The sequence below is a fragment of the Microtus pennsylvanicus genome, chromosome 10 (genome assembly GCF_037038515.1).
Source record: "Microtus pennsylvanicus isolate mMicPen1 chromosome 10, mMicPen1.hap1, whole genome shotgun sequence".
Classification (NCBI taxonomy): Eukaryota; Metazoa; Chordata; class Mammalia; order Rodentia; family Cricetidae; genus Microtus; species Microtus pennsylvanicus.
Window position 1 is genome coordinate 103,584,748 of NC_134588.1, and position 15,163 is coordinate 103,599,910.

General features: G+C 44.9%; 1 protein-coding gene across 1 annotated transcript in view; it reads right to left on the minus strand.

Moving 5' to 3' along the window:
• Window positions 1–15,163, minus strand: part of Iars2 (isoleucyl-tRNA synthetase 2, mitochondrial) — a 39,788-nt gene that overhangs the window by 11,867 nt on the left and 12,758 nt on the right. Inside the window, exons 12-17 of the mRNA XM_075989401.1 lie at window positions 14,641–14,801; window positions 5,141–5,243; window positions 4,468–4,561; window positions 2,709–2,817; window positions 1,285–1,387; window positions 158–283 (exon numbers count right to left, since the gene is read on the minus strand). Coding sequence (XP_075845516.1) covers window positions 158–283; window positions 1,285–1,387; window positions 2,709–2,817; window positions 4,468–4,561; window positions 5,141–5,243; window positions 14,641–14,801 — 696 coding nt within the window. The remainder of the gene's footprint in view (window positions 1–157; window positions 284–1,284; window positions 1,388–2,708; window positions 2,818–4,467; window positions 4,562–5,140; window positions 5,244–14,640; window positions 14,802–15,163) is intronic.

Sequence of the window (15,163 nt, forward strand, 5' to 3'; positions counted from 1 at the left end):
GGTTATATGCTATCTGGTCTACACATTAGTCTGAATTAAAGGCACGGACATTTCTTCGTGTTGCTATTTTTAAACAAATTAACATGGGGTATTAAAAATGGTCACATGTAGTTTGTTTTCATGCGCATCTCATAAACTTCTAGGGAGAAGCTCTGACCTTGTTGATGTCATCTCTAGCAGCACTGAGTGCAGAGGGGCCAATGGTCACTTCAGTGAAGATGTTGGATTCAGCTATCCACCAGCGCAGGGCATCAGCTCCATAGGGAGGCTCTTTGTTCTGATCCTTTTCATTGAAAAAATACATGTAAGTGTCTTCTTCTCAATCACACTTCCTCTATGAACAGAGGGGCTAAGATACTATAAACAAGGACCTGCTTTCAGGGCAGCGCATGGGCGGCAATCTGAATACTATAGCCTTTCCACAGTGACAGGGACTAGGCCAGCTGATAAGCACTTCTGAAATTTCTCCTTTGTAATTTTGATCTTAAGAAGAGTTTATGAATTGATATGAATATCTAATTAGAGAAACAGAGGCTTTAGCTAGAGCGCTCCTCCGGAGACTATAAATGCAGGCTGTGCAAGATCAGCACCAAAACACAGGCCACTGTATCCGAAAAGGCGAGTGAGACAGTCCTGTCCGAGACTCAGGCACGACAGCAGGTTTGTCCCAGCACCCAGGATATCTGGGTCAGGCATACTGCAGCTGCAGGATGGCCGGGGTGGGGTGGGGAGGGTGCAGAGCTGTTTTCCCCTTCCTTACCTCCTAGCAACCCAGTGACCACAAGGTGTGAAAGGAGCAAGGCAATACACCGTGGAGATCTCTCATGAAAGCAACTCTAACCTGGCCCCCAAATGGCCAGCAACCCCAGATCTGATGGCCATCCTCACTTCAAAATGTACACACCCTAAGAATATGTAATAATGTGCGCTCAGAATTTGTGATCTCATTTTTTCCTCCCAAGTAACCACTTCATTATAAAACTGTAATTTCACATAATAAAATCTGACACCTTAAGGCCTAAACACATGTGCACACACAAGTTTAAGTTTAAAACATTATAGTAAACCATTTGCTATTCTTGGCTCAGATTTGCCCTGAATTCCTGGGTTCATGGAACCCTCATGTCTCTACCTCCCGAGTAGCTGTGCCACCACCATCCCTGGCACAGCCTGTCCCTAGCAGTCACAGTTGTGTCTGTTCACACCGAGGTAACCGTTGAAGATTGGATTGCTAACGTAAGAGCCTGATAAGAAAATGAAAATAAGTTTCAGTCAGACACCTACTTTTCCTCCATTGATGACAGTGTCAGGATTAATGACATTTCCGAGGGACTTGGACATCTTTTCTCCTTTTTCTCCGAGTGTAAACCCGTGAACCATCACCGTTCTAAGGAAGACAGCGAGTTCAGTGTGAGGGTCATTTTAATCACTTGGTAGGTCTTGGAAGACTGTGGGTGAGGCTGTTTCTCGGCATTCGTGTATCAGGGATGTTAAGCAGGGAGTCCTCCACTTAAACACAGCAAAATGGGTGTTCTATTTTCTGTGCATCAGAGCACTTCCAGGTCCTTGACATACAGAGAGCAGTGCAGGGCACCTCCTTAAAACTACTTCAGAAAGACAACCTAAGAAAAACAGTGCTTAGTCCTCTGGTTTGTTTGTTTTTATCTTTTGTTTTGTTTTTAATTTATCGAGACAGTTTCTCTGTAGCTTTGGCGCCTGTCCTGTAACTAGCTCTTGTAGACCAGGTTGGTCTTAAACTCAGAGATCTGCCTGCCTCTGCCCTCCCGAGTGCTGGGATTAAAGGCGTGCACCACTGCCTGACCCTCCTCTGGTTTTTAAGAGCTACCTGAGGGTGGGCTATGAGCACTGCAGGGCAACCCCTAGGCTACTGTCACCAGTCCTCCCCAGGGAACTCTGCTCTGTGTGGCAGGGGTGAGCACTGCACTCCACCCCAGAGGGGCCTCAGTCCTTAGTCACTGTGGGTCCCACAGCAGGAGCTGAGCTCAGGCTACTTTCCCCAGCCCACCCTGTCCTTCCCTGCACTCTTGGTGATCTCCCTGCCACGGAAGATGCTGCTCTACCGTTTGCCCGGCTACTCCACTCCACGCCATCTTATCTTGCAGGAGGTGCCACCTGCTCCAGAGTGACAGATCCCTCACACTGCTGTGTCTCTCCCCTTTTTATTTCTTCCTTGTGTTGGTTGTTTGCTTTCTGTTGTTCTTTCTGGGGCAGGGTCTGCACGTAGCACAGGCTGACCTTGATCTTATGACTACACAAGACGGAATCATGGGCCAGGTGGTGGCGGCGCACACCTTTAATCCCAGCACTCGGGAGGCAGAGGCAGGTGAATATCTGTGAGTTTGAATCCAGACTGGTCTATAAGAGCTAGTTCTAAGACAGGCACCAAAGCTACAAAAAACCTTGTCTCAAAAAAACAACCAAAAAAAAAAAAAAAACCCCAAGAGGAACCGAGGAACTTGCTTACAGCCTGTGCCTAACACAACAGATGAACCTAGCGTCATTCAGCCTTGCTGCACCCCCCTCTTCTGGACAACACTGACTCGGGGACCACCCTATCCCAGAGGCAGGAAGAGCAGCACTCCAGCTTGCCAATGGCTGTGCACCTATGGCTCCAGCCTGTGCGGCACACCCGGTGGGCACTCAAAGGCTCATCAGGGAGATTCCCTCTGCACAGGGTGAGCACTTACTTGAAAGGTGCTTTAGCCCTTGTGGCTGCGCTTATTAGTAAGGAAGACTGGAACCAGCCCCCGAGTTGATCCTTTCCCTCCAGGTACAAGTCTGCCCTCTGCTCAGTGCCTGAAATGTAGTAACACACCAAAAGGAATTTAATTAGAACAGACATCTATATACAGCTGCCTCCTCCTGCTGCCTTCTCCTAACATCTGCACACAGCTGCCTCCTCCTAACACATCTGCACACAGCTGCCTCCTCCTAACACATCTGTACACAGCTGCCTCCTCCTGCTGCCTCCTCCTAACATCTGCACACAGCTGCCTCCTCCGCTGCCTTCCAATTCTTAACTATGCTCCCCCCTTTTCCTTCAGCCAGTATGAACTGTCTGTAGAGTTGGGCCACTTAGGAAGGTTCACATAGGGCGGGAATGGAGCTGGACGCAGAGACCACATGTGCACTCTGACACTATTAACTACATGACCTCTGTGTCCTGACTCTAACTTGATCTCCTGTGAGAAATGATGGGGTCATGTTATGCCAATGGTTTCCAAACTGGGTGCTTTGTGACAGCCAAGTAGGCCAAAGAAACTCCTGGTGAAGAAGGGGGATAAAGCAAAAACAATTTTTTTTGTTTTTGTTTTTGTGGATTTTTGGAGATAGGGTATCTATGTAGTTCAGGCTGACTTCAAATTCATGATCCTCCTACCTCAGCCTCCTAAGCACTGGGATTATAGGCATAGACCACCAAAATAACTAAAGTACCATTCTAAACTTAAACAGTATAGTTCTAAACACCTTGGAAAAAAATGAGCATGTTGGGAGATCACTAGACTAAAGATATTCCAGGCCTTCTCAGATCTGGACTGCTGCAGACTGTAGAGTTTGGATGAGAATGGCCCCCACAGGGTCATATATCTGAGTGCTTAGTCACCAGGGAGTGAAACTCTTTGAAAGGATTAGAAGGATTAAGGCCTTGTTGGAAGAAGGTATCACTGGGGTGGGCTTTGAGGGTTCAAAAGCCCATGTCAGGCACAGGTCTCTCTTAGCTCATGGATCAGGATGTAGAACTCTCAGCTACTGTTCGAACATCTGCCTGCATGCTGCCATGCTTCCTGTCATGATGACAATGGACTAAACTGACAAAACTGTAAGAAGCCCCTAGTTAAAAGCTTTCTTTCCTAAGAGTTGCCTTGGTCATGTTTCTTCACAGCTACATAATATGACTACATCGCAGACTCTCCGAAGTAAAGAAAAAACAAACAATGACCCACATATTTGTGGTCAAAGAGCTAAGTAATATTTCTGTATTTTCAAAGCTGTATTATTACTGTTGTGCAGGTGTCTCACTGTGCTGCACGGTGTATGTGTGACCTCAGAGGACAGCTCAGAGACAGTGCTCTTCTATCTCTGTGTGGGGTCCAGGAATCAAGCTGGGGTAACCGGGCTACCTGCTGAGTCATCCTGTCAGCCTTCAAAACTTAACCTGCTTTTACTCTAACTTCAGAAATTACACGAAAGAGGAGCTAGCTGGATGACTCAGTGGGTAGAGCTCTTGCTGCTTTTCCAGAGGGCCAGAGTTCAGTTCCCAGCACCCACACTGGGTGGCTAAGAACTGCCTGTAACTCGAGCTCCAGGGGATTCAGTGCCTGCCATGGGGGCTTGCACTCACATCGCATACCAACGTGCGTGCACACATACAGTCACATGCACATGTGTCACACGTGCACATACAGTCACATGCCTATACACAGAAGGAAAAGTAACAGAAATTACCTGGAAGAACACAAGACCAGGAAGTTCCACTGTCAAACCAGATGTCCAAAATGTCCTGCCCCGGCACATATTCCAAAGCATCAGGACCACCAGCCTATGGAGACAGCAGTAGAGACTTGACCTACAGAGGCCACACCTTCACAAAAAATGCTCCATATTTTAAGAAAGTAAAATACAGCCACTAAATTCACATTCTTAAAATAAACATTAAAATGCACTTCACAGTTAATACAACCCTGCTGCACCATGAAAAGTGAATGGCCACATGGTGACCTCACTACTGGTGTGGTTATCCCAGTGTGCTCCGGCAGAAGACACCATCAGGACGTGCCGCGCCAGAGCTCACGCAGTCCTGCTGTGCCAGCACATATGATTTCTCTGGTGGTATTGTCTGCTTAGTCACCCAACCTGGATAACTGGGGCCCCATGAGGTTACAAGCACCCCACCTTCCACTGTTGTCTAACAAACTATGCTTTGGCTGCGAGTATCAACGCTCACTTCTAAACTGCCTCTGCCTTTAATTCTGGAAAGGAAACTCATACGTTTCCCAGTGCAATTGCTCAAAATCCCTTTTAGCTCCAAGAGCTGCTCAGATTTTCACCAAGGGCAGTTTACCTGAGCTGCGACCTCCTCGGGGAGAAGCTGCTCAGATTTTCGCCAAGGGCAGCTTACCTGAGCTACGACCTCCTCGGGGAGAAGCTGCTCGGGGGGCAGGGTCCACCAGACATCGCTGCCGTGCTGCTCCACTAGCTTCGTGAGATGCGCGATGGTTTGGCTATTGGGGAGAGAGGCGGGACCAGCAATGTATCATCGTGATGGGTGACAACCGTTTGCCGCTTACTGGTCCTCTAATTTTAACAGAATCTTATTGCTTGCACAGTACAAATAAAACCATCTTGATCACATACATCCCCACACAGGAAGACAAACGTCTCCTCGTCTCGCTATTTCAGTCCATCTACTTCCTACTCAGGAACCTCTGTCCTCATTTTCTGTCAAATCAAGCCAGCGCATCAAGTCAGCATCACTCGGCTCAGTCTGGCCTGACTGCCTCGGCACGAGCTATGCGATGCCCACGCTCACAGAGCAGCTTTCCTACCACTGCTGTCTCACGGAATTCCTGCTCAGAAACCTTCAAGGGGTCCTCCGCCTGGGATGCACGAGGAAGCCCACACTCCACTCAGACACTGAAAACACACAGGGAGGCTCAGAGTTGGACTCCCTTGCTCATGTGGCCAAGAACTGAGAAACAACCCGACCGATTTGCTCGGACACAACAAAGCAGCTCCAGTTGTCTTAAGACGCCAGAAGCTAGAGATGCTACAGCGGGTGACAAAACAAACAGGATTTCCCCAGTGCAAGGAGATCTTTCTTACTGGAGTGCTAGGGATCAAACTCAGGGTCCCCACATGCTCCAGCACTGAGCGACAATCCAGCCTATATAGCTGAGGCAGGCCTGGAGCTCACGGTCCCGTCCTGGCTCCAGGCAGCAGCACGGATCCCATAGCTTTGGGTGTGGCGGGTGGTGACTTATTCACTAACTCACCAGAGGACACTGGGCAAAGCTCTGGGCCTCTCTGACGTCAGTGTTCTCGTTTGTAAAACACTAAGAGCAGCACGTCACTAAGAGACTCAATATTGACCTAATAAATGAAATGCCTATGGCAGCACTTGTCATTTTAACATACATTTAATATTACGTAAGAATTAAGACTGGCAGCCGGGCGGTGGTGGTGCACACCTTGGCAGAGGCAGGCGGATCTCTGTGAGTTCGAGACCAGCCTGGTCTACAAGAGCTAGTTCCAGGACAGGCTCCAAAACCACAGAGAAACCCTGTCTCGAAAAACCAAAAAAGAATTAAGACTGGCGAGGTGGTGGTGGCACACGCCTTTAATCTCAGCACTCAGGAGGCAGAGGCAGGCAGATTTCTGTGAGTTTGAGGCCAGCCTAGTCTACAGAGTGAGTTTCAGGACAGCCAGGGCTACACAGAGAAACCCTGCCTCGAAAACAAAACAAAACAAAAACCTAAAAAAAAATTTATTTATGTTCTCGTGTGTTTGTGTGTGTTTGTCTACTACGTTTGTGCAGCTGCTCTTGGAGACCAGCAGACACTGGAACTCCATGAGCTGGAGGTGCAGGCCATCGGAAGCTGCCGGATGTGGGTACTGAGAACCACATTCTGATCCACTGGAAAGCAGTAAGCACTCTGAACACGGAGCTACCTCTCTAGCTGCCTTGGTATTATTTAAAGATTGAAATACACACAGTAAACCCCACCTCTGAAACGGCCCCCTCTGCCACACTCCACTAGTACAACTGACTGCGGGCCCACCGCAGTTCTGGGACTGGACAGGATAGTGAGCAGGGAGAAGCGCTGAGTTTGGAATCCGCACAGCACATTATTAACCGTGCAGAGCAGAATGCCCAGGCTCTGCTGAGTCACAGACTAATCAGGCCGTGTGCCAACACTGTGAAGGAAGAAGATCAAGGAGGGGATATAAACTAACACGCGCTTTAGCCTGAAATCTGATGGTGGTGGGAACTGATGACGGGCCAGTGGTGAAGAGCACTTACTGCTCTCGAAGAGGACCCAGGCTCAGTTCCTAGGCACGAGGCCCTTCACAACAACTGTACCTCCAGTCTTAGGGAGCCAATGCCCTCTCTGGCCTCTGTGCACCCTGGGAACACGTGTGGTACGCATATATGTATGCAGACAAAACACCCACACACATAAAACAAAATAAATCTTAAAAAGGGAGAAAGGAGCCAGGCATAGTGGATCACAGCTGTAATTCCAGCACTGAGGAGGCAGAGAGAGCTCAAGGCCAGCCTGATCTACAGAGTGAGACTACCTCAAAAAACCAAAGATAATTAAGGTGGTATTTTATAAAAGACTGAAAGTATAATGCTACCAAAATGTCTAAGAATTTACTTATAACATGAATATAAAAACCTAAAATTGGCACAAATCCGGATTGCTAGGGCATTCACTTTAGATGGACTTTAACAGTAAAGATAAGCTTTCCATATGACACCATAAAAACTTTATGCAATAAATAACTAGTAATAAGACAGTAATACTTAGTTACATATTAGTCTTTTATATAGTTTGCACAGAACACTTTATCGGTTAAGAAAATATGACTACTCAGTAACAGAAAAATATGAATAAACTTGATGCCCCAAAGAACGAAACAGAATACTAGCAAAGTGCATTCAAACATACACATAATTAGAGTGGGCATGCTGCTCACACCAACCATACATCTTCCCTTAGAAAAGAAAAAGTCAAGACATGAGTGTCATTTGCCCTTTTTGTTACCATCAGATTGACAACTTTAGGCAAACAATTATAACTTTTAAATGTTTGGAATAAACAGATAAAAACCAATACAGAAGTGAAAGTAAACTGCTCAGATTTCACACTAACCTAACAATCAGGCGAGACTAATACCAAAGGGACGCCATGGACTCTCTTTCCAGAGTGAAAATAAACTGCTCAGATTTCATACTAACCTAACAATCAGGAGAGACTAATACCAAAGGGACACCATGGACTCTCTTTCCAGAGTGAAAATAAACTGCTCAGATTTCACACTAACCTAACAATCAGGAGAGACTAATACCAAAGGGACACCATGGACTCTCTTTCCAGAGTGCGATCAACTGACTGCTGTGTCTGCATCTCATACACCCCAAGTCTGAATAAGTGACACAGTTGGAACCGGGCCTTGAAAGGACGTCGTCTAATCAGGCTCTGTCCCACCTCTGTCCCACCAGCCCCTGGATGAACTCACACCCTGTTCTCTGGGCTCTGACTGCCCAGGCAGAGGAGGCTGTGCACCGAGGCTGAAGGCAGTTTGGAAGGAGGGAGTTGCAGGAGATTAGTGTATTGACAGAGCAAGCAGAGTCCAAAGACCACGTTCTATCTGCCTTGTTGGCAAATAGCAAGAGTAAAATATTGCTTTCTGAGCTTCAGTTTCTATGAAAAGCCGTAAAACAAAGATTGTGATCTTTTTTACTTAAAAAAAAAGTCTTACTAAAGAAAAGCAAGTAACGTTACATGATGTATTTCACATCCACTTCCTAACAACAAATTCAACTTCAATGAACTATTTTTCTTCTCCTTAAATATCAGAAAACTCAATAATGCTTCAAAATTATAGTTTAAGTGTTTATTTCGCTACACTAAAGTTCTTTGCTGAGTCTATAAATCAAAGGAAAATGTTAAATTTGCTATCTGTATCTTTATAAGTCAACTATAAAACCCTAACTTCAAATACCTTAGGCACCTAATGTTCCTTTAACTACAACATTTTCTTATAAAAATATTAGTAATTCACTTACATATGTCACCATGTTTCAGCAGAAGAAGAAATACAATCTTGCTTGTTCAGTTTTTGCAGTGCACCCCCACCTCCTTTCTTTTTTGCAGTGTCACCATATAGATCAGGCTGGTCTCACAATTCTCCTGCCTCAGTTATCTAAATGCTAAACACTCTTGCATTTTACACATAGTAAGGGTGCTTGCTGAGTTAGTCTCCTTTTACTTCTGTAATATTTTCACAAATAGCACAACTGCAAATGTAATCTCGATCAATGAGAAACAATATTCAGTGCTTTGTAAAACTCTAGCCTCCAGAGGGCCCAGTGGTGGGCACCTGTCACCTCAGCACCTCTGGAGGACCAACAGGATGGTCGAGTTCAAGGCCAACATGAGTTCCCAGGGCTGACCAGGGAGTAGCAAACAACACAGTCAAGGTAGGTGTGTAGATCAGTTAAGAGAACACTACCTAGCATGAGCACGGCCTGGGACCACAAATACATACATGCATACACGCAGAGACACATACACACAGACATACTTCTCCCAAAATTGCCAAATTAATCTATAGAATACTAAGAAAACAGTCCAGTTTTGTTCTTTATCCCAGGTTCTTAGGAACCTGAAGCAAAGAGAACTGTTCTCAATGCACCCAAGAGGCGCTGTGACGGCTGAGAAGGCGGGCTTCCCTGAGTGGGTGTGCCCCCACTTCACACACTGTGACAGCTGAGATGGTGGGCTTCCCTGAGTGGGTGTGCCCCCACTTCACACACTATGATGGCTGAGATGGCGGGCTTCCCTGGAGCAGGAGTGCTCCCACTTCACAGAAGGTGACGGCTGAGATGGCGGGTTTCTCTGGAGCGGGTGTGCCCCCACTTCACACCACATGCTGAAGAGTACTCACTGCCCCTTGCTAAGCCTCCTGCTCTATATTCAGGTCTGTCCTGAGATTCTGGACAAATAACTTATATTTTTAAAACGAAAAAAATCAACTCTAGAATTAGAGAATAATGGAAACCAAACATGTATATATTAACACAATATACATATATATATATTAATACAATATACATATGTTTTTTGAGAAATCAAGTTGTAAGTACCAATTGTATATAATTTTGTCAGTTAAAAAGTTAATTGAAGCCGGGCAGTGGTGGCGCATGCCTTTAATCCCAGCACTTGGAAGGCAGAGGCAGGTGGATCTCTGTGAGTTCGAGGCCAGCCTGGTCTACAAGAGCTAGATCCAGGACAGGAACCAAAAAGCTACGAAGAAACCCTGTCTCGAAAAATCCGAAAAAAGAAAAGTTAGTGAATTTTAGAACAAATTTAATTTTTAAAAAGTACATTAACAAAAGCCTTCCACCTGAACACATCAAAGTTCGAGTGCACAGCACTGCTGTCGCAAACAGAAGCTTCCTCTTGCCATCCACACTTTTCACAGACCAGCAACTCAACACTCAGGCAGTAAACTGGAGGGTCCCCAAGCCTGGCAGAGCTGAGTTACACAGTCCATGACTCAGGAAACCCAGGCATGGGAATGCAGTTCAGCAGTAGAGTATTTACTTCCCACCAAAAACCCTACCCTACCTAGAAGCAGCCACATACTGGACAGGTCTGGTCACTGGATCTGCATTAAGTGGGACCTGGGCAACCACTAAGAGCAATGCCACCACCTTAAATGTCTTTGTGATCACCACTCCTCCATTAGCAACTTAAATTTCATCTGTGTGCATGTGTGTGATGCTGGGATTTGAACCCTTTGGCCTCATGAGTTCTAGGCAAGGGCTTTAACACTGAGCTATAACCCAGCCCTGTCTTCTTTGGTATGTCATTACATTTATTGATGAACAGCTAAGCTGGACATCCTACAGGCATATCTTTGTACAGAATTCATTAGTCTTCTCTAATAAATATTTAGAAGTAGAATTTTTATAACAACTAATGAGAGCATGAGAGCATGACTTAAAATGAGATCATGCTTTCAAATATTTTAAAAGAATTTCTTAAGAATTTCCCTGTAATATTATTATGTTCTTTAGGGTGGGATCTAAATTTGTTCTTGCAAATTCAAGAATTCTCTTTATTTTACTATACTTGAACACACAATTCACTTATGACCTAAAGAGCAGTATAAATTACTGTTGATAAAAGTGGGTGAAGCCACTTATCACCATGTAATCTATGTTTCATTTTAATGCTGTATTTCACAGAGCAATAAGTCAGACCATAATAAAACTTTGTACTTGACTCAAAGGCCTTATCTGACACATTTCATGTTCCTGCTTCAGTTTTCCACCAAGGAAAACCCAGGCAGTGTGAGTAGCTCCCAGAGCAGCCAATCAACGAGCACTGCTCTCAGTGGCCTGGGACATATTTAGCCAAGGAAGGAGGCAGCACCGAGGGTTTCCAGGTAAGAGGAGCCACTGCTGCCATCTCACTCTTGTGTTCTCTCTTTAAGAAAAGGACAAGCAGGACAAGACCCCTGGGAGCTCCTGGAGAGCAGGTAAGAGGCTGAGTGTTCCCGCCTGTTTACTAAGCCTGACTGAGAGCAGACGGGGCTGCAGAAGGAAGAGCCTGTGTTCCATTCAGTGCTGCCCTCAGCCGCAGAGGCAGCCGGAGGTGATTTAGGATGCTTTCTACTTAACAAACACAAAGTCTACAGGTTTCCAGAAGTCGGCTCCAAGTTGCCTAAGTCAACAGTGTTGGGCGACAACACACACCTGAAATAAGGGAAGAAACTGCATCAACGGCTTCTTGTCTTCTCTAGGTCGTCAATGTTTCTAAATTTTATCCATTTCAGGGTAAAAACTACTTGTTTTTATTAACTGGGGAATAGATTTCCACAACTTTTCTACTTTTGAAATATCAAAAGCAGAACTACTCTTGAGAAAAAGAAGCAAATAAAAACTATAAATGAAATCAACATGTCAGCTTTCAAGTTCAGAGTCTGAAGCCCGCCAGTCTTTAAGCTTATTTAGAACATGAATAAACCTAGGTTTTCTTTTGCAAAACAAGCATGTTTAGAGGTAACGTGAAGATGCTTGTCAAAGACGCAGGAGATCCAGGCGTGGCACCACTCACCCAGAGTCCAAGTTCTCAGGAAGCTGAAGCAGGACTACAAGGTGAGGCTCGATTTTGTTTCCCATCAGGAAGAGGCAGAGGACTTGGGGTGCAGCTCCACAGTCTACTGTAGAATGCTTGCCTGGCATACACCAAACTCCAGGTTCAGTCCTCAAAACCATACACACTAACTACATGTTTTAAAACAAAAGGAATCCTCTGACAAACATGATGGAGTTATCACATGTAACAGCAACTCCATGTGGACTGTGTACAGATTTCCAGTGGAGATGCTGTTACTTTTGATGGCTACCAGCTCGCGACAAATGTGGAAAAAGGAGGATAGAAATTTCTGGGTACTTGAATTTATTTGATTAAAAAAAAAAGATAGCCTTCCTTCTATTTTTAAACAAATTACAAGAATATAAATGTTTTAAAATTCAAGTGCTATGTCACCAGAAGGATCCCGCCATGGAAGACAGTGAAAGTTCTCATCGTGAACTGGTGTACAGGAAAATGACCTATGAATTGACAGACAGTATGGCTGAGTATGTCTGTCATTCTGTAGGCCAATATTCTGTATGTCTCCACTACTTATGAACCAACAATCAACTGACACCTTCAGACAGTTCTGCCTCAGATCACTATGTCTGTAACATAGTAGGAAAATGCTGCTGACAAAATAAAATGGAGACAATGCCAATGTGGACGTGTCTGTGTGTCTATTTCATTTAAACTTACTGTTCAATATAGCTACAGTTTTACTCTGAAAACAATAGTCAGCTCCACCAGTTTACTGAAGTCTGGGGACACAGCTCAATGGTAGAGTGTATGTTTAACATCTGAGAGGGCCCAGGTTCAACCAGTCCCTTTCACCCAAAACAAGCAAAACTTGTTCTACTTTTTCAATTTAATAATATATATTCAATCCATCTTAGTCATGCCACAGCAATGCCCTAAATCTTGCATTCTACTAACAAAAGACTGAGAAACAATGGTGGTTTTTAAGTTTACTTGTGTGAATTTATCTCAACTATGATCACTTTCATTCTCAACAGATGTATTAAGACAGTGGAATAGAACTGACCAAACTCTAAGTTCTACAAGAACCACACAGCAACAATACTTGAGCAGAGTCATGTTAACTCTAACCTTTAAACAATAATCAGTCTTGCAATCTAGCCTTTAGTTGCTTATCCTGAAATACTTCTGCCCATTTAGGCATTTCCTTAATATGTTCTTCAAGACTCCTTACAGTCTGTCCCAGCCAGTCCTTAGAGAGGGACTGCCTTCTTAGCCCTCTCCCAACCCTGGAGCAGGTGTGGTTTCGGTACACGTGTCCTGTGGGCTGCCTCCCTGGATGCCTGCCGAACACTCTTCCCACTGTCAGCTGAAGTGCCACCTCCTCTCTGAATGAAGTGAGGAAATACTCCTACAGTGTCTAAGATAGCTCTTGTTCTCTTTGAACCAAGTTCCACAGGGTATGGGATCAAAGTGAAAAAGAACATGCACACAAAGATAGCTACACTATCATAAAAAGGAAAAGCAAACTGTCAGGGCTTAGAGTTTAGCTCGGCTATAGAGCCCATGCAGGACCTTGATACAAAAATTTCCACCACAAAATTATAAGAAATAACAACAAGCCTACCCCTTATGTGATCATATATGACTTTTTAAAAAGCAACTTAAACAACCATATTTTCAAACTTCTAAAATAGGTGCATTCAGTAAGGTAGTGTTAAGGACATACAATCATAGTACCCATGAAAAGCAGAACCCCAGGGAAGGGCTGCCCAGCCTGTGCCTATAGTCTCTCAAACACCCCATCACTGTTACCTCTGTCCCTCAAACTCCTCACTAGATCCCCAACTAATGAAACACTTAGCCAATGTCACTGATGCTACAGCATAATTTAGTAAAATCTCACTAACCAAATTAAAATTAAGCCAAAGCATTCTAAGAAAATAAAAACCTAAAATAAATTCCTAATAGAAATGATTAGCATTCCTCTTTCCACCTCTGTTAAAACAGCAACAAGTAGTTGGGCATGGAGGCGCAGACCGAATCCCAGCACACACACTCACACACATGGGGCCCGGAGGAGGGCGCACAAGAGAACAGCAACAATCAATTGCTGAGAGCTAGGACAGCGTAATAATTACTTCATCAGTTCATTAAAATAGGGACTACATTAGCCTACTGACCGCCTAGTTCTCTCTCTCTTTCTGTAGACTTTCTACTCCTGGCCTTAATTTATAACCCCATCCCAGTCTTCCTGACTACAGGATCCCTCGGTCCAGCAATGCTACGACCTTCCAGGAGAGCATGCTACAGTCCCAGCACAGGGAGGGTGAGGCAGGACAACGGCTGAGTTCGAGACTGCATCTGGCGAGACAGAAAGAGATAAAATGAAGCTGGTGGCTCATACCTGTAATCCAGCTGTTTAGAAGTCCAAAGAAGCACACTTACTTGGACCCGGGCGTTTAAGGGAAGCCTACAGAAAGCCATCTCAGAACCAGTGACGTATGAACACTAACAAGAAATTCTTAGTTTTCTTTTTCGAGACAGGGTTTTTCTGTGTAGCTTTGGTACCTGTCCCAGAACTAGCTCTTTAGACCAGGCTGGCCTCGAACTCATAGAAATCCACCTGCCTCTGCCTCCCAAGTGCTGGGATTAAAGGCATGCGCCACCACTGTCTGGCTAACTAACAAGGAATTCTAATGGTCCACACTACTTGTTCAAGAAAATGTTAACTCACTTTAAGCAATAAACAACAAAAAAGAATTACCTGTTGATCAAATATTCATCTTTTGTCTTATGATGAAACACAGGGATTGGAACCCCCCAAGCTCGTTGCCGTGATATACACCAGTATGGCCGCTTGTCCAGCATGTCAATCATGCTATTCAACGCTGCTCCGGGAATAAACTTCACTGCTTTTAACAACTCCTGCAATTCATTCATCGTCAGGTCAAGTGGGAGAAGCAGAACTGTCCTGACTTTTCCTAATACGGCTCTTCATTCTGAATGTGTGTAGTCATTCACATCCCTCCCACTCCCACCACAGGCCAAAACAGAAAAGCAAAGACTTCAAAGTGTGGCCACAAAAACAGATTTTACCACTGTCAGGAGCAGGCAGATGGACATATGGATAAACATATGGCTAGAATCCCCATACTTAGAAAGCTAAGACAGGATGCCTGCCACAATTTCAAGGCTAGCCTGGCCTACATAGTGAGTTCCTGCCAGCAAGAAGTACATAATAAGGTCCCCCCCAAAAAATCATGCAAATAAGCAAATAACAACACCAA